This window comes from Sus scrofa, chromosome 9, assembly GCF_000003025.6.
Source record: "Sus scrofa isolate TJ Tabasco breed Duroc chromosome 9, Sscrofa11.1, whole genome shotgun sequence".
NCBI classification, from domain to species: Eukaryota; Metazoa; Chordata; class Mammalia; order Artiodactyla; family Suidae; genus Sus; species Sus scrofa.
In genome coordinates, this window is record NC_010451.4 from 113,923,763 (window position 1) to 113,941,827 (window position 18,065).

General features: G+C 49.6%; 1 protein-coding gene across 1 annotated transcript; it reads right to left on the reverse strand.

Annotated features, from left to right (window-relative positions):
* On the reverse strand, positions 3,953 to 17,683 carry CHIT1 (chitinase 1). Its single transcript, XM_003130296.4, has 11 exons — positions 17,611 to 17,683; positions 16,326 to 16,355; positions 14,164 to 14,365; positions 13,568 to 13,624; positions 11,837 to 12,002; positions 11,506 to 11,630; positions 10,708 to 10,831; positions 7,562 to 7,747; positions 6,892 to 7,005; positions 4,932 to 5,058; positions 3,953 to 4,388 (listed from the first exon to the last, which is right to left on the reverse strand). Exons 1-11 carry the CDS (start codon positions 17,633 to 17,635, stop codon positions 4,144 to 4,146), a joined length of 1,401 nt encoding a protein of 466 aa, XP_003130344.2. The 5' UTR covers positions 17,636 to 17,683; the 3' UTR covers positions 3,953 to 4,143.

Consider the following 18,065-nt stretch of genomic DNA (forward strand, 5'->3'; position numbering starts at 1 on the left):
AGTGGTTAACTGAATCTGACTAGGAACCGTGAGGTTGCGGGTTTGATCCCTGGCCTTGCTAAGTGGGTTAAGGATCCGGCATTGCCATGAGCTGTAGTGTAGGTTGCAGATGTGACTCAGATCCCGCATTGCTGTGGCTCTGGCATAGGCCTGTGGCTATAGCTCCAATTAGACCTCTAGCCTGGGAACCTCCATATGCCACGGGAGCAGCTCTAGAAAAGACAAAAAGCCAAAAAAAAAAAAAAATTGAAATTTTAGAGTTTTTGTGAAGATTAAATGATGTAATAGAAATAAGCACCTACCATGTTTACTCTTTATAAATGGTAACCTATGTGCAGGTAAAAACCCAAAGACCAGCATTACTAGGTTAGGGATGACCAGGAACACAAAGTCCAGAAGATGCGAGTTAGCAGCTGTCCTCGTGAGCCTTCCTCGCTCTCTCCTAACTTCATCTCTCTTTCTCCCTAAGCTTTCTCCTTCATCTTTTTTCTTAACTTTTTATCTTTCTTTTCTCCCATCACAAATTCCTTGCTTTTGCTTTCCTTCACATTATTTCAAGTTGCAGTGTCTCAACTGTCCAAAACTTGGAATGAAGACATACTTTAAAGTATTGACTATTTAATACAATCTTGTCTTCCTTTTAAAGTCAGGTATGTTTAATTCTCTCTCTTTTTTTTTTTTTTTTTTTTTGGCTTTTGGCCTTTTTGCCTTTTCTAGGGCCACTCCCGCGGCATATGGAGGTTCCCAGGCTAGGGGTTGAATCGGAGCTGTAGCCGCCGGCCTACACCGGAGCCACAGCAACGCGGGATCTGAGCCGAGTCTGTGACCTACACCACAGCTCACGGCAACACCAGATCCTTAACCCACTGAGCAAGGCCAGGGATTGAACCCGCAACCTCATGGTTCTTAGTCGGATTTGTTAACCACTGAGCCATGATGGGAACTCCAGGTATGTTTAATTCTTATACATTCTCCTAGTTAAAAAGAAGGAGGAGCAGCATCCACACCTAAATTAGGTAATTTTATATGATTATATGACCCTTGGGTGGATTTTTCTTTCCATTGAGGTCACTGTCTCTTAATAGAAAATGGCTCCTACATACTGGATTAAGGGATTGGAAAGAGATTGTCTCAAGGCATTTGAGGACTGGTGTGCCGAAAGATCTCTCCACCTCTGGGGAATGGAGGTCTGGATGCCCGCCAAAGGCCAGTGACCTCTGAATCACTCCACGGATGCTCTGGAACACAGCCAGAGTGCCATGCTCAGCTGCTGGCTGGCTTTGGCCCTGTGGCTGCCCCTGCAGATGTGAAAGAGATAGGAAGGCAGGGATAGGAGATAGGAAGGCAGGGAAGGCCTGGCTGGAGTCTGCTAATGAAGGTGGAGGCTCGAATAATGCGTAAAGACAGACTCTGGCAAAAAAAGGCCCCGCCCCAATGCAGCAGCTCCCATGGCCTGGCCAAGAACGCACAAGTTTCCCGTGCATGTGTGTGCATGTGCTTGTGTGTGTGTGTGAGAAAAACAGACAGAGAGACAGAAGTGGAGGAGGGAGCCACAGAGCCTGCCTCCCATATTCAGCTCAAGACTTATATTGAAAGAAGCTTTGGAATTCCCTTGTGGCTAAGCAGGTTAAGGATCTGGTTTTGTCACTGCAGTGGCTCAGGTCACTGGCGTGGCGCAGGTTCGATCCCTGGACTGGGAACTTCCACATGCTGTTGGTGTTACAAAAATGGGGCGGGGAGGGGAGGAAAGAAAGGGGTCTTTCAGTTGGGAGAGCAGGATGAAGGGACAATACTTAGGCGAAATGGAGGCTCCAGTCCTCCCCTGCTTTCCTGTTTCCTGGGAAGGGGTGCTCAGTGGTGACTAGCTGGGACCAGTAGGTCAAACCTGCCCACTGTAAAGTGACACTGAGGACTCAGAATGAGAAGTGACTTGCCCAAGGCTACACAGGGAGGTAAAGGTCTAGTATACTCTCTACCTTATCAAGTCACTTTCGGGTCTGGGTGACAGTGGTAGGAATATGATGGGGTGACCATCTCTCTGTACTCTGACTTTAGGCATCCTAGATGTCCAGCCTCAAGTCCTGCCCTGGCTCATATTACAGAATCTGAGCCCCTCATATGTGAGGTCTGCCTTTCAGTGGGGCAGGGCTGAGTGAAGAGCCCTGGGTTGTACTCTGAAAGGCAGCCCCTGACTTACGCATGGACACAGATAAGCCCCATGCGGCAAATCAAGAGCTAACTTTAAATAGGGTGAAGGTTTCCATCCCTTCACCAAATAAGGTCATATAAACAATTGCTACAGCTCAAGGATCTCAAATTTAACAGTCGGAAGGAGCTTAGGGAATGTGGTCTGGGCTGCTTTAGACATGTCTAGCTCCTCACTACCCCAGCTGCTCTGCTTCAGAGGAAGATCAGGGGCAAGTCATGGTCATGATGAAGGTTATGGGCAGTGAGTCCTTCTGCTCTTTCCCTCCAGATGCCTCCCCTTCTGTGTCCCTTCTTGGCATGTGGACTCCAAAAAAATGAAGGAGCTGAGGGGGTGGGAGGACTGGAAGAGTGTCCTCAGCTAAGCCTGGGCTCCTGGCTGCTTGGCGTTGTCAGTTTATTATTGGCCTGGGCAACAGCTGGGAATGGCAAGGACATTGTGAAGGAGGGAGTGGGGCGCTGGGGCCATCCTAAGCTCCCCAGATCTCTCAGGCCATATGGCAGGGGCCAAGAAGGAGAGGAGGAATGCCAGGAGTGCCTGGATGTGCTCTTCTCCCCACTCCCATGCTGAACAAAGTGAGGCTAAGCCCAAGAGGAATTCAACAGTGAGCCTTCAAAGATGGTGTTTTTCTACTTGAGATGTATTTTTAAAACATTTTTTTTTGCCTGAATGACTGAAATAATATTTGGCTTAATTAATTCATTTATGACTGGCTATCTTCCCTGATCGTGGGGAAATGGGTTTTATCTCTATCAGAAGATGACAGAAGGAGCTCTAGGAGTGCTTGTTAGCGGTGAAGATGCTTAGAAAAAGTAGCTGCCTGGACAGCATGATGTGGCAAGGCATTGAATGTGGTGCTCAGGGGACCCTTGAGCAGCTCCCCACTCCTGCCATAGCCTCCACCAGCCTCTCAGAGGCAGCTCCATCTAAAATGCTTTGCCATCCTTTTCCCTTTTATATCTCTTTTATCTGTCATTGTGCTGGTCGTACCCTTGTGAAGGGCCAGCTCCTCTCCTCTCTCCCCACCTGTCCCCATCCGCAGCTGCCTGCCTGGGTCCCATCCCCAAAACTAGCTTCAGTGATTGCATGGCAAGATGGACCATTAGCTTAGATGGAGATTTTCTTCTAATAAAATGACCAAGATTCAACCAAAAGCTTCAAAGACCATTTGGATTACTCTGTCCAAGATACTGTGTATACAGGCCCTTCTGGCACATTTTGGCCCGTTTAGGCCTCAGTTGTGGTCTCTGAACTGGGTTAGAATCAGTCTTCGGTTTAAATACCTATAAGGCGAGGGTAATAATTGTCTCTACCTCATCTGGCAAATGAGCACTTAGCAGGGTCTGGATTCTCCTTTTAATGCCGATGGCTGTGAGCAGAGCCCTCAAGGCAGGGGAATGCTCTTCTCTGCTGCCATCTAGTGTGCATCTTGGGAGTAACACCTGAGTGGAGGTCACAAGGAAAAGCCTAAAGGCTTCTTTTCCAGCCAGTGAAGAACTTGTCACATCCAGGGCTATGCTCCAGATGCAGTCATATGTGCCCTGGAAGCTGCACACTGGAATGTGGAGTCCTCAAGGCGATACCTGACACAGAATTTGGCACATCCTGAATGGCCCACCTTCTCACCTGGCTTTGACCTAGATATGCCTGTGTCACCACCACTCCCCTTGGCACCACTTCCTCAGGGTAGTTTTTAAACTAAGAGTGTGCTTAGACAGCATCTGTAACTCATCACATCTGGATGCAGTTGGATGTAAACCAAAGATTTATTTTTACCAAAAATAAGCAGCCCAGTAACCCATGACTGAGAACAGAAAGCTTGAATTTGGAAAGTCACAAGAAGCCAGATTGCATCTGCCACGGAGAGCTGGGGAAGTGGGCTGTGGAGGGGTCCTGGGTGCTTACCCAGGTGCTGGGGTCTATAGGGCCTTGGAGACTCAACTCCAGGTACAGCATTTGCAAGAGGAGCTGAACACCAGGCTCTTTGGGCAGCTTTGCTGGAACAGCCTCCCCTCTGCACAACTATAGTACCTGGACCGGTCCAGAGGGTTGGGGTAGAGACCATTAGCTTTGCCCTGGCAGAAAATGTCTTGTCCAAAGCTGGAGCCATGCTCAGCTTCAGAGGACTGGTCTGGTGCTAGAACTTCAGGCTCTGGTGGGCCTAAAGGCATGTAGGGAAGATCTGGAAAAACATCAATGATTCTGTTAAGGCTCATCCAAAAGACCCCAAACCCATAGGCCAAGCACAGAGGCAGCAGCTCATTACCCCATACCCTACAAGCAGGGCATAAGCAGATACCCCAGGCAGAGAACAGCCAGACAACAGCCCCAAACTACAGCTGGAGCACAGCTCAAGAGAAAACACTGGGGCTATGTGTGTCATAGGCAGTCAACAGCCAGCTAAGCCCAACCAAGTTTTGGTGAGGCCAGTGTGGTCTGGGTGCAAGCTTTCTCCTTGAGAAGAGAGGAGCCAGCTGCTCTTCCCAGGCTGAGGGCCCCCTAGAGGGAAGCCCTGGCTACCAACGCCCTGGGCTGGCATTGGTACAACCAGAAAGGAAGAAGAAGAGTGTGAAAAGTATCATTTCAATAGTTTCCTCAGCTCCTGGGCTGGGGATAAAATGTGGGAAATAACTATTTAGGGGCAAGAGCCAGGACCTGAGGTTCAGGAAGGGGCGTACATACGCTACCCTGAATTCTGCCTCTGGTCCCTGGCCCCCCTACTCACTCAGCTCCAACTGCAGTGTCTTAATGAGGGGATATCGTCCTTGGTTACAGAAGGAGCCAGCAAAGTCATCCATATCCAGTGTCCAGACCATGGCCCCGCCCAGTCTCTTCTGCTTCAGGCACCTCACCTGTGTAAGGAGCGAGATGCAGGAGGAAGAGCTCAGGGAAGTAGAGCCTAGAGCCTGCTTCCTCATCCAGGCAGGGCCCTCTTTTCTCCAGCACCCCCAAGCCCATGAGTCCTGTCCGCTGCCAGACAGGATTCTTTCTTGAATCCTCCTGTCCTGACACAAGCATGAGGGTGGAGATGTGAGGCGTCCATGGATATGTGGACTTCCTTAGGTTGGAAGCCTTAACATCTCAGCCTTTTCTGGGCTGCGCTGCTGTGTTTGGGGTACGGTGTGCTGGTTATGGTGAGTTCAGTTACCCTAGGGAATGACTGAGCTTCGCCAAAGATCTGAATCAACTCCTTGTCTTCTTTCTCCCTGAGGGCCTTCTCTCCTCCACCAGATCCCTGAGGCCTCCTCAGGGTATGGCTGTGTGTCCCCTCAGAGTGGTCTTCCCTGGCTCCTAACCCTGACAGAGGGCCATGGCTCACCTCTGGTGTGAGGCTGCGGTTCACAGATAGGGGTGGTCCAGAACTCTTGTCGGCCCCAGCCTTGCATCCAGCTGCCTCCCTTCCTACACCAGTGCTCACTCAGGGTTCCAGCTGAGGGTACATCCTGCTCTCAGAGGCCACCCCCCCTTTCCTCTCCATCATGTCTTTGTCTCTGTGCTTTCCTCCAGAGAAGCCCCACCTCCTCTGCTCGAAGACTTTCTCAAAATCCCTTCCACCGTGATCTCTTCTCTCATCTCCCCCAGCCAGATTCACTCTACCTCCCCAGTCCCTTCAGAGCACTTTGTCTACACCTTCAGAAGAACCTGCCATCATCTGCCCTGCAAAATAACTGACATGAGGGAGTTCCCATCGGGGCTCAGTGGTTAATGCCACGAATCCAACTAGGAACTATGAGGTTGCAGGTTCGAGCCCTGGCCTCAGTGGGTTAAGGATCCAGCATTGCTGTGGCTGTGACATAGGCTGACCCCTCCAATTAGACCCCTAGCATGGGAACCTCCATATGCCACAAGTTTGGCCCTAAAAAGACAAAAAACAAAATAAAAAGTAAATAAACAAATAACTGACATGAGATAAGCAGACGAATAAACAAATGCAGGCCCCTCTGCAGGTGCCAATGACCTCGTCAGGGAGAGAGGCATGGAGAGAAGTAGATGCACTCATGTTTCAAGCTACCAACATTGAGCGGGAGCGGAGGGATAGGGTCATATAAATAAACTGAAAGGTCTATAATTTGTGGTTTTACATTTTATTTTGTTTTAATTTTGGCCATGCCTGCAGCATGTCTAAGTTCCCCACACCAGGGATCAAACCCACACCACAGCGGTAACCAAAGACACAGCAGTGACAGTGTCAGCTCCTTAACCTATTGAGCTACCAGGGAACTCCAAAAGGTCTATAATTTGAACATGCACCAAAAATTGTGAATGGACTGAATAAAATTATATGCCTCGCTGTCCTCTTCATATGTCTGTAGAATCTGTGTTTAATACAATATAAATAGGAGTTCCCACATGGCTCAGTAGGTGAAGGATCTGGTGTTGTCAATTCTGTGGCTCAGGTCACTGCTACGGCACGGGTTTGATCTCTGGCCCAAAACTTCTTCGTGCCACAGATATGGCCAAATAAATAAATAATAAAATACAAATATTTTAGTGTAGAGCAATTTTTGGTCATTCTGCCTTAATAGGTGATAAAGATACAGTGTTATCACATGGAGATCTGTGAAATGCTAGGATATTTAAGAGGACATTGCTCCTTGAAGAGGTCCTGAATGCTGTCACTGATTGTTATTGACAGGCCTTAGGCCCACCCAGAACCACCCCCTCCCTGCAGGGCTGAGCCTTACCTTGGTTTTGAAGCTCTCCGTGTCATCAAAACCCACCCACTGGTTGCCCTGGAAGGCATAGGGCACCTTCTGTTCCTTGATTCTGTGCTCAGAAGCCCCCTTCCAGGAGCAGACCTGTAGGACCAGAGGGCAGAACTGGGAAGGAGGTGACTAGATACTTGTCATGAGGAGACCAGACATTGGACAACTCCTGTCTGAGAATCCTGGAGAACCTAGGAGGTTCTAGATGAGTGACCATGGATTCAATGAGGCACCTGGGCTTAGGAATAAATCCAAGATGACAGGCATGGGATGGAATTCCCCAGGCAGTATTCACTGTGCCTGGCATCCTCACTCAGAAACTGAAGGAGGGAGTTCCTATTGTGGCTCAGCAGGCTAAAAACCCAACTGGCATCCATGAGGATGTGAGTTCGATCCCCAGCCTTGCTCAGTGGGTTAAGGATCTGGTGTTGCCATAAGCTGTGGCATAGATCACAGATGCAGCCTGGGTCCTGCGTTGCTGTGGCTGTGGTGTAGGCCAGCAGCTGCAGTTCCAATTCGCCCCCTAGCGTGGGAACTTCCATATGCCACAGCTGTGGCCCTTAAAGGAAAAAAAGAAAAGAAAGAAAGAAACTGTAGGAGAACATGCCCCTGCTCCCCACAGATCTAGGGTGGCTTTGGGTTTTCCTACCTCAAAGTAGGCCAGCAGTCCTCCCTCTTTGGTGAAGGGGCCAGGAGTTCCAGGCCCTGTGGCTGGGACCCTTACCCCAGTGTCCAGTGAGGAGGCCAGGGTAAAGGACCGTCCATAGGTGGGCATACCAAGGATCAGTTTGTTGGCGGGAGTCCCTTTCTGCAGCCACTGTTGCACAGCAGAGTCCTGGTGGTAGAGGAGGGTCAGGGCTAATTTTTTTGCCTTCAGACTGGTTCTTGTCATCTGAGTCTGGGGCCTCCAGAGGAGTTTCATGGGCCTTTACTAGAGTTCCCACCCCGCCCCCCTCTTCTTTAGATCCTGTCTTAGACCCTCAACCCCAGTGAGAGAAGCTCAGGACCTAGAGCCAAGAGCATGGACTCTGGGGTCAGACAACCATTCGCCTGGTAAATATTGACTGATTGATTGGTACGTTTATAAATTTAAACTTATTTATTTATTTATAAATTTATTTATTTAGGAGTTCCCATCGTGGTGCAGTGGTTAACGAATCTAACTAGGAACCATGAGGTTGCGGGTTCGATACCTGGCCTCCCTCAGTGGGTTAAGGATCTGGCATTGCCGTGAGCTGTGGTGTAGGTCGCAGATGTGGCTCAGATCCCGCATTGCTGTGGCTCTGGCGTAGGCCGGTGGCTACAGCTCTGATTAGACCCCTAGCCTGGGAACCTCCATGTGCCACAGGAGTGGCCCTAGAAAAGACAAAAAACAAAAACGAAACAAACAAACAAAAAATTTATTTATTTATTAATGGCCCACTGTGTTCTAGGCACTGTCCTAGAATACCTCAGTACACAAAGATCCCTGCCTTGCTCAGCAAATTATTTCGTCCAGCTGAGCCTCTGGCTTTCAGTCTATAAGTGGAAATAATAAAAATATCTATCTCAGAGTTCCCATCATGGCACAACAGAAATGAATCTGACTAGGAACCATGAGGTTCCGGATTCAATCCCTAGTCTCGCTCAGTGGGTTAAGAATCTGGCATTGCTGTGAGCTGTGGTATAGGTGGCAGACAAAGCTCAGATCTGGCGTTGCTGTGGCTGTGGCATTTGACCTCTAGCCTGGGAACCTCCATTGGCCGTGGGTGCTGCCCTAAAAAGGCAAAAAAAAAAAAAAAAAAAAAAAAACTGGGGGTTCCCGTCATGGCGCAGTGGTTAACGAATCCGACTAGGAACCATGAGGTTGCTGGTTCAATCCCTGGCCTTGCTCAGTGGGTTAAGGATCCGGCGTTGCTGTGAGCTGTGGTGTAGGCTGCAGACGCAGCTCGGATCCCGTGTTGCTGTGGCTCTGGTGTAGGCCAGCAGCTGAAGCTCTGATTAGACCCCTAGCCTGGGAATCTCCATATGCCACAAAAGCGGCCCTAGAAATGGCAAAAAGACAAAAAAAAAAAAAAAAAAGAAAGAAAGAAAGAAATGCATGTATAAAGTCTGGCACAGTGTGAAAAGGAAAGCCTTAAGCATGATCTTTCCTATCACTGCTGTTTCACCTTCAGTACAAGAGCAGGAAGTGGTGTCTGTTTTATTTATCTCTGTATCCCCAGTGCCTAGAACAGTGCTTGGCACTTAGGTGATCAAATAGAACAAACAAGCACAGGGCTTCGTCCCAGTTCTACACAAGATCTTCCCCCATCACATATTACTTGACATGACACCCCCAGGCCTGTGACATGAGGAGGTACCCAATATAACTCTGCAGAATAAACAGATAATGAAGATTCTTCTCTCAAACCAAGATGATAAGATCACTTTCCCCAAGAAGCCACACTGTCGGAGTCCAGGTTTTTTAGTCACTCTCCAACCTCTTAGCACTTAGGAACAATTTTCACTGTATCAGTTTATGTGTATTTCTTTTTGCTGGTCTACATGATTTATCTTTGATCAGACTCAAGCTTTCTGAGGGCAGTGGGCAGAGCACCCTGCTAAGCTCTGTGGCATTTTTATGCATGTTTGGAAAAGTCACCCCTCTGGTTAGCAGCAACCTGGCAGGGCACACAGTATGGAGAGTGTGCAGGAGGAGAAAGGCCTTCTTTCCTGGTGTCAGTGGGACTTGAGCCCTCTCACCTCACAGCTTTGTATCTCTCCCCACTTGTCTGCAATGGCTTCGTCTGAAACCCACAGTATCCAGATCAGGGTGGAAGGGCTGGGCTCAGTGTGAGGTCTAGACACCTGGGTCAAGTGCCTGAAGACGTGCACTTTAGGAAAAGCACCCGACTAGTATCCATGAGGACATGGGTTCGACCCTGGCTTCATGCAGTAGGTTAAGGATCCAGCATTGCCACAAGCTATGGTGTGGGTTGCAGATGCGGCTCAGATACTGCGTTGCTATGGCTGTGGTGTAGGCCAGCAGCTGCAGCTCCAATTCAACCCCAGACTTGAAACTTACATATGCCTCGGGTGCAGCCCTAAAAAAAAAAAAATTTTAAGTGCACTTTATTCGTGTAAGAACCATGGAAGTCCTAAATGTGCCACCAGTTAACTCAAAAAGATGTAGGCTCCCCAGAATTAATAATAAACATTTTAATGTAGGGATTTTTGTTGTTATTTATGTTCAGAAAGAGAAATGGTATGGTCAATCCTGACATAAAACATAGGGTGGGCTTATAGAAAATGTCTAGCCTACTCAATAAGGAAGAGTTAGGCAGGCACTGCCACCCACTCCAGTCTAAAACCAAGCTTGCCCTTTCAAGGAACTGGGATGGGTCAGGGGTAGTTCTGCCCTGAGTGACACACCCTGAGATGTTAGCAACTTGGAAAAGCACTCGCCTCTGATAAAAACGTTCTGGAAGGTTAAGCCGTGATAAGGAATAAAAGTTAGCCATTGCCTTGAAGGAAATGGGAGTAGGAGCCATTTGTGCTGGAAACTCAAAGGCAGCTTCCCAATTAGTTGCTGGTTTGTTTGATGTTAGACTGATTTGCTGTGTCTAATATCAGCCAAGATGCTACACAGAAGTGGTTTCTCCTCGGCAGTGGTATGGGACAGGAAAATAAATAAGCATGAAAGAAACAAAAAGTCCTAACTTCTCCATGCCCTGCTTGGTATCCTGCTTTTGCCTTCCATAAGGTTCCTCAAGCTCCAGAGAGGCCACCTGTCAGGGCCTGTGCAAGGGGAGTCCTGCTTCATCTGACACCTGCCACATTGAATTCAGCTGCTGCCCCGCTCTCTCCCTGCCTCCTGTAGAGGGGGCTATGATGCCCGGTGGTCTTCTCCCACAAGCCATGGAAGTCATAGACCATGAGGCTGAGGAAGTCCAGGTTCCTGCAGGAAGGAAGAAGGGTGAGGGCTAGAGAGGAGGGTGGAGCCCTCCCCCTTCCTTGCTCCCCCCCGACACACACACACACACACACACACACACACACACACACACGGTTTGTGGCCTGGGAGAGAGTCTCGTGGTAAAGGGGGGCTCAAGCTTCTGGCTCTAAGAAAGGTGACATGGGCAGCACTGCCAGTCCCCCACCCCATCCAGGACACTCTCCTTCTTGGCAGCTCATGTCTTTAGTATCCTTCCCTCCCACAGGAGCTCTCCTCTCAGCACCTGTCAGGACAGAGTCCACTCAGGACACCTAGCGCTATTTCGCTGCTTTGAAGGGAACTCTAGCTCAGTGTTTCTCGAACTTTAGTCATGCATATAAATCACCTGGGAATCTCATTAAGGTACAGGTTCTGATTCAGTGTGCCTGGAATGGGAAGGATCATGACAGTGCATCCTCTTGGAGTGAGTTCTTGGAGTGAGTTTTAAGAGTGGGTTCTTAAGGGAAAGGGCAAGGCTCCAAAGAGGGGGACTCTGGAGTGGTGGAGAAGCAGAGAGTGAGTCTCCTGGGTCTGCCAGTGGTACCGGCAAGCCCCTTCTCCATTGTCGGGAAAGCTCAGCCTGCTTTTGGTCTTTCTGCAGAGAACAGCAGGGCCCACACCATTTGCCTGAGACTCACGGAGCAATTTGATCCACCTCATATCCAGCTTCTATACTGGGTCGTGCTGCTGAGACAGCTGCGCTCAGTAGGAGGCGTGCCTTCCCTGTGATCTGGGCTTCCTGCTTAAAGGCATTGGCCAGGTCCTGCAGAGGCAGCTCAGGGTGAAACACGGGCAGGGACCAAGTGGCCCTGGGAGCCCCAAGCAGATGTACCAACTCAGGAGTCTGAACAAACTGCCCACAGGGCTGGTCGGCACAATGCCAACACATGAGGCAGCTGAGCCTGGTGGCAGAGCAGCACCCACGTTGCCCCAGGCCAACTAGGTGACCCCTTCTCCACCCAGCCACACCTGCACCAGGGCTGTGAAGCGCTGCTTGTCTGAAGGGGGACTTACTCGGCTTCCTGGGTACTCCCAGTCAAGGTCAAGGCCATCAAAGCCATATTTGCGCAGAAACCTGATGGCTGAGTTGACAAAGGTGTGTCGGTTGTTGACTGTAGCCACCATGTCCGTGAACCTGTGCGGTGATGAAAAGCAGCATGGCCTCACTCTGGACTACAGGTTACGCTTCCTCAGAGGCCGCTGAGAAACCACTCAGGATATTGGCGCTCTGCTGTCTAGGCCAGGCGGGTGCTGGGAGAGGCTGCTGGGATGTTTGCTGGTGGGTTACAGGCCCAGCCGAGGAGAAGGGACAACCTAGAAGTGTGCTCTGTCCCCAAACATTGACACCACCAGGGACACACCGACTTTCTAGGAGCTCTGTTTCCCCAAAATTCCCTCCAGAAGCCTATCGCCACACCCCTGCCCAGAGATCTGTCCTACCCTGAATCAGAGCTGGCTGTCAACCTAGCTTGGAGTTTGAAAAAGGAAGAGGAATCAGTTTCTAAGATAAAGAGGAAGAGAAAAGTGCAGCAAGGTTAATGAGGATCGGGGTCAACTTGGGGGCCTGCCGCTCTAATTCCCTGGTAGGGTAACACGGTCATTTTTCTTCTCACTCTCATGTGTAGACTGCTCTGTGCTATTGCTGTTACTGTGACTAGTCCCCAGCTCTTTAAAATCCGTAAAGTGCCCTCAAAACCAACTCCCCACATTCTACTTTCCTGGTATCAGTCGTGGGTTTTTTTTTTTAATAGACTGTTCCTATTTTAATGTATTAATTTATTTAATAGCAATTCTTAGTGAGGTTCATGTGCCTGGGAACCCCAGGCTAAGAAACCAGGCATTTCAATGAAAAATCTATGTAAAAAGCAGTATTTTGGGAAGGCGAGTCATTAAGTATCATCAGGGTCTCAAAAGGGCTCATGATTCCAAAAAGTATTAGAAAGATTGGTTTAGCATTTGGGGGAACCAGGGTTCCCGTTGCGGTGCAGCGGAAACGAATCTGACTAGGAACCATGAGGTTGCGGGTTCGATCCCTGGCCTCACTCAGTGGGTTAAGGATCCAGCGTTGCCGTGAGCTGTGGTGTAGGCCAGCAGCTGTAGCTCCGATAAGAACCCTAGCCTGGGAATCTCCATATGTCGTGGGTGCAGACCTAAAAAAAAGACAAAAAAGATGAAAATAATAATAATAATAATAATTTGGGGGGCCACATATTCAGGACTTTCTAGGAAAAGTCTGGTTCCAAGTATACCATTCCTTTGTCTCCATAAACCATCAGAAATGTCCTAGGAATGTTAGTATTTTGTTATTTAAGCTCAGTCTCACAGACTGACTTTGATACTCAAAAGAGAAACAAAAATTGTCAGACATCCTGTTTCAGAGCTCAAAACTGTCTGGGATTAGTTGAGAACCTCCCTCTACCCATTTCATGGAGGAAGAGACCGAGGCTTGAAAAGAGGTCAGAGTCTTTGTGCTGCATTTAAAGCAAGACGTAATAGCTCAGCGCTAAGCCCACTCCACTGCCTCCCCATGTGGCACCAAGAACCCAGAAGGAAGGTCAGCCCCAGAGTCCACTCTTCCCTCCCCCTCCCCCTCCCCCTAGCCACCCCTTAGCCTGGTGGATTCCCTGACCCGGGGTCTCTGGCCAATGAGCCGGTTCCCTACCAGTGGCCCTGCCATACAGGTGCCCGCAGACAACTCACTTCTGAGTGCCGAAGTTCCAGCCCCCAATGGCCAGCAGTGTCTTCAGCTTGGGATTCCTGGGAAAGACAGAGAAGTGCCAGAATTTACCCAACCAGCTCCAGGGCTCACGTCACTACTGGGGAAGCAGGAGCCTGGCAGGGTCGAAGAGGGGAGGTGAGAGATATATAAATCCCTATGCCCAGAGCCTGTAGAAGAGGAGCCTACGTTAGGGAAGAAAAGACACGTTCCTGCCTTTGAGGACCTCTTATCAAGGAATTCAGAAAGTAAGAGGTCAGGGCAGAACATTTGAGAGGTTTTATTGAGGTGGTAATAACACTTGAGCTGAAAGACAGATTTTAGGAGAAAGAAGGGCTTTCACTTCCAGCAGGGGGAGGCAGTTTCACAATCCAGATTCCGCTGAGACCTAAAGTGGAAGTGTCTTTAAGCAGGCTCTATCTCCCTCCTCTTCCACATAAGCAGGAAAGCCCAGAGAGGGAATGAGACTTTCCCAATGCCACACAAAGTGTCTGCAATGGCTCGCGGCACTGGGGAAGGTTTCTGGCTCTGAGAGGAGGCACCAGCCTTCCTGCCTCCCACCCCCTCCACTACAGCTCACATCTTCTTCAGGCCATTGAAGTCTTTGTATAGCGCCTCATCATTCCACTCTGTGGAGCTGAGCTGGTGGTTGTTCATGCCAGCAAAGGCATAGATGAGATGGGTGCACAGATTGGGGTCCACATCCTTGGGCAAGAAGCGAGCAGCCCCCTCTCTGTACTGGGCCCAGTTGGTGAAGTAGCAGACCAGTTTTGCAGCAGAGCCTGGCCGGTTGGGGCAAAGGAAAGAAATAGCGATCAGAAGGGCCTGCCATGGACTGGCACCCTCTGCCTGGAGGCAGAACCCATGTCAGGCCAGAGGGTGTTAAACATGGCCCTTCACCTGCTGAAGGAAGGGAGGCAGAACTTTTAAAACAGCTTGGAAGACTTCAGAATGTTAATTAAAATGTAAACATAGGAAGTAGCAGAGAGGAGGCCCCAGTTACCAGCCCCCGGGTTTATGTTACTTTAGTCCTGCTTTAAAGAGATTTGCGTCTACTACCCTCCTGTAGAGAATCTATGTTTATTAACATCATTGACAAGGTTCTAATAAAGAGCGTATTTTCTCTAGGAAAAGGCAGCTTGTTTCTGGCATCTCGACAACATGTGAAATGGCTTTGCACGTAGGGGTGGGGGTTGTCTAGCAGTGATGGCTCCTCCAGCCACGCAGACTACAGTTATATGGTTTATATACACCAATATTTTATGCCAGGTGCTTGGCAGAATGGTGGGTTTGGAATATATCTTGTCTGTGGCCATGGTCTAGGCCCTAAATTTCCTTTTGCCCAGACAGGGTCTCTCTGCACCCTCCTCCAACCCCTTTGTGGCTGGATGAAGAGGGACAGCAGGGCCAAGTGGCATGAAGGAGGGTGTGTGGGAACCCAGAGCATGAGGGGCTGGCAGAGATGCCCCTTGGGCCATGGACTGGATAGGGTCACTAGCCCTAACTGGATGTCACCCAGGATGAAGCTTGCTCATGGGGATGGGAGGTGTAGCCTGGAGTGATATAGAAGGAAGACTGGTAAATTCTCCAAAGCAAAAGAAGGAAGGAGGGAATTAACTCAGAGAACACATCCCGGGGATCATCTAGAAAGGAGCCAGGAAGCTCTTTTATTCTGTATCATATCCTGCCATAACATATCAAATGTCATGCAGAGAGTTTTGTACTATAGTGGCAATAAGCTCTGGTGGTTAACAGTGGGGACTCTGGAGCTTCAATGCCTGGGCTGAAATCCCAACTCTGCAACTTTTTAGCCAGATAATTTAGCTTTCTCCTTCATAAAATAGGAATGATCCCTGTTCCTCTTTGAAGGACTATCACGTGGGCAGAGAGTTAATGTATGTAAAACACTCAGAACAGGGCTGGCAGATAGTAAGCTCTGTCCCTTAGTGCTTTATGTATATTAACTTCATCCACACAAAATTCTATTATCATAAACATATACTGTGCCATATCATAGCATTCCATATGACCAGAAGTAGCTTGGGCTAAAGCTTTTTAGGAAATCTTCAACCTCTCTCTCTTCCCCATGTTTGTTATTTCTCTGGCCCCTGGCTGTTCCCTCTGTGAGATGTAGAAGGGAAATGTGTGTCCAGTGCCACAGCCCAGCCTCAGGATGAGGGGCTGAGTATAGGGAGTAGGGTGGGGTGGGAAGGGAACCCAGGAGTCCAAGTTGCTAAAGATCACCCAGAGAGTTCTCTCCTCTTGCATGAGCAGGAGCCCATCCTGGCTCTCCCATGCTGCACATGCAATCAGTGCAACAGACACGGGATGACAGTGTTGTTCTTGCTGAGCCGTGGGACTAGGACATGGAGGGAGGGACACTCAAGCCAGTAATTAGAAACACTGCGCTATACACTGTAAAATGGGCTCAGGTGCCATGAGAGCACAGAGGTTGGAGCAAGTGACCTCAGGAAAGGCCAGAGAGAGGCTGAAATTTGTCGGCCCCACAGACATAGATGAGTTGAGCTAGTGGGTGAGGAGGCCAGAACCTTCTTGGGAGAAGGAACTGCAGGGCTAGTAAGGTGATAAGGACACTTGGGGGAAGCTGAGCTTTGGAGGAGAAATCTGGCAAGAGCTCTTGGGGTAGGAGTAAGGTTGGGGGAGTGAGTGGAAGAGGGTAGCCAAGCCAAGGGAATGGGGCTTAGGAAATCCGGGGCTAGTCTCAAGAAAGGTGCCACTTACCCCACTGGATCATCAGCAGCACCATCAAACCTGAATAGCACAAAAGAGAAGGGAGAGTTTACAATGACATTCTCACTTTCCCAGGCCCTGTTTAGTTACTGAAGCACGGGAGGTAGAGGTAGTCGGGGAGGAGTGGGCTCAGGACAATTTCCTACAAATCAAGCTTCTTCTGCCCAGAAGGGACCCAGGGGAAGGCCCAGAGCTGAAGGGAAGTTTCCATGAGCTGAGCCTGCTCCCTCTCTAGAGCATCAGTGGAAGGTGGTATGGATTTAGGAAGACTCTAGGAAAACCATTGGCTTTTAAGGTTTTTAGAAAGTTTCTCTTTTGGAACTAGAAGAAAACCTATGCTGGGCCTGGAAGGAGATAATTTGAAAGAGTTTGGCCAGACATTCCATCTCTCAGTAGCCCCTGTACCTTACAGCCACTATTTACTGCTTTGTGCTGCTTTCCTGCCACACCGCACAAGACGCTGGCTGAATTACCAACATCCTTGGAGACCTAGCGCTCAGCAGGACTCCTTTTGACATACATCTTTCACCCTTCTGATGACCTTGTGTTTTCCCATTAACCTAGTGAAACTTGCGTGAAAACTTGTGGGCGTTCCCTTTGTGGCTCAGTGGGTTACAGACCCAACTAGTAACTATGAGGACTGGGGTTCAAATCCCTGGCCTCGCTCAATGGGTTAAGGATCCAGCATTGCCCTGAGCTTTGGTGTGGGTCACAGATGTGGCTTGGATCCTGAGTTGCTCTGGCTGTGGTGTAGGCCAGCAGCTGCAGCTCTGACTTGATCCCTAGCCTGGGAACTTCCATATGCCTTAGGTGTGGCCCTAAAAAAGAAAATTAAAAAATTGTAAGGACACCCAGGATCATGGCCCCTGGCCACCCTTTGCTGGGCAACCAGCAGCAAGTTGAGGAAGAATCCCTTGGCAGTGGGTGCCTCTTGGAAAGCAGGAGCCCTAAGAACACAGGAGACACAAAACCAAACATGCTAAGGTGTTCACTGACTCTGGGCTTCCAGAACAGGAGGAAAAGTCATTTTCAGCCTTTTGAGAAATCTTTTCCTTGCAACACAAAGGCTCATGGGCTGAAAGACCCCAGAGGGATCCCACAGGAAAGGCAATGAAGGATTGCAAGCCAGGCAGCAGAGGAGGAATGAACTTGACCTTCCTAAGTTCTGAAAGCTCCCTCTTCCTTACTGATGGCCATGGAGCCATTTCACAGACACACCCTCACCTCCCCACAGCTCCAGGGGCCCAGCTCACACTCCCTGACAGCTCCCACTCACCTGCCCAGGCCACAGACCATACCATGGTGCTGGCACAGTGACAGACTCCAGTCCCAGCAACAAGCTACCCAGCACTGCCCCCCCTTTTATTGGGCCTCCCTGTCCCAGCACAGCCAGGGGTGTTGAAATCAGGTGGGGCAGAGGAAGGACACAGGACAGGGGATGTGGTATGGAGAGCTAGGGTGTCAAGCAGCATGGATTGGGCAAACCTGACACAATGGCCTTTAGCAACCCTTGGTTTTCTGGAACAATCACAGGGTGTAAACTGGGCTCTCATCATTGCCAAATCAGGAGGAAGAGGAAGGGAAGCGGGAAGTGTTTCTGAACTTTCTGCTAGAGGAGCATGATTCTGACTTTCTCTGTGTGGCTTGGTAAGGACCATGAGAGCTCACAGAGCCTGCCTCATGAGGCAAGGGAGCTGGCCTGCCTGCTCGCTTGGTCATGGCCTTCTCTGA

Excerpts from the sequence above, each read along its gene's own strand:
- CHIT1 (XM_003130296.4), bottom strand. The coding sequence starts at position 17,635 with ATGGTATGGTCTGTGGCCTGGGCAG. Across the intron at positions 16,356-17,610 it reads ATGGTCTGTGGCCTGGGCAG|GTTTGATGGTGCTGCTGATG; the intron begins GTGAGTGGGAGC and ends TGTGCTATTCAG. Across the intron at positions 13,625-14,163 it reads TTCAATGGCCTGAAGAAGAT|GAATCCCAAGCTGAAGACAC; the intron begins GTGAGCTGTAGT and ends TGTCTTTCCCAG.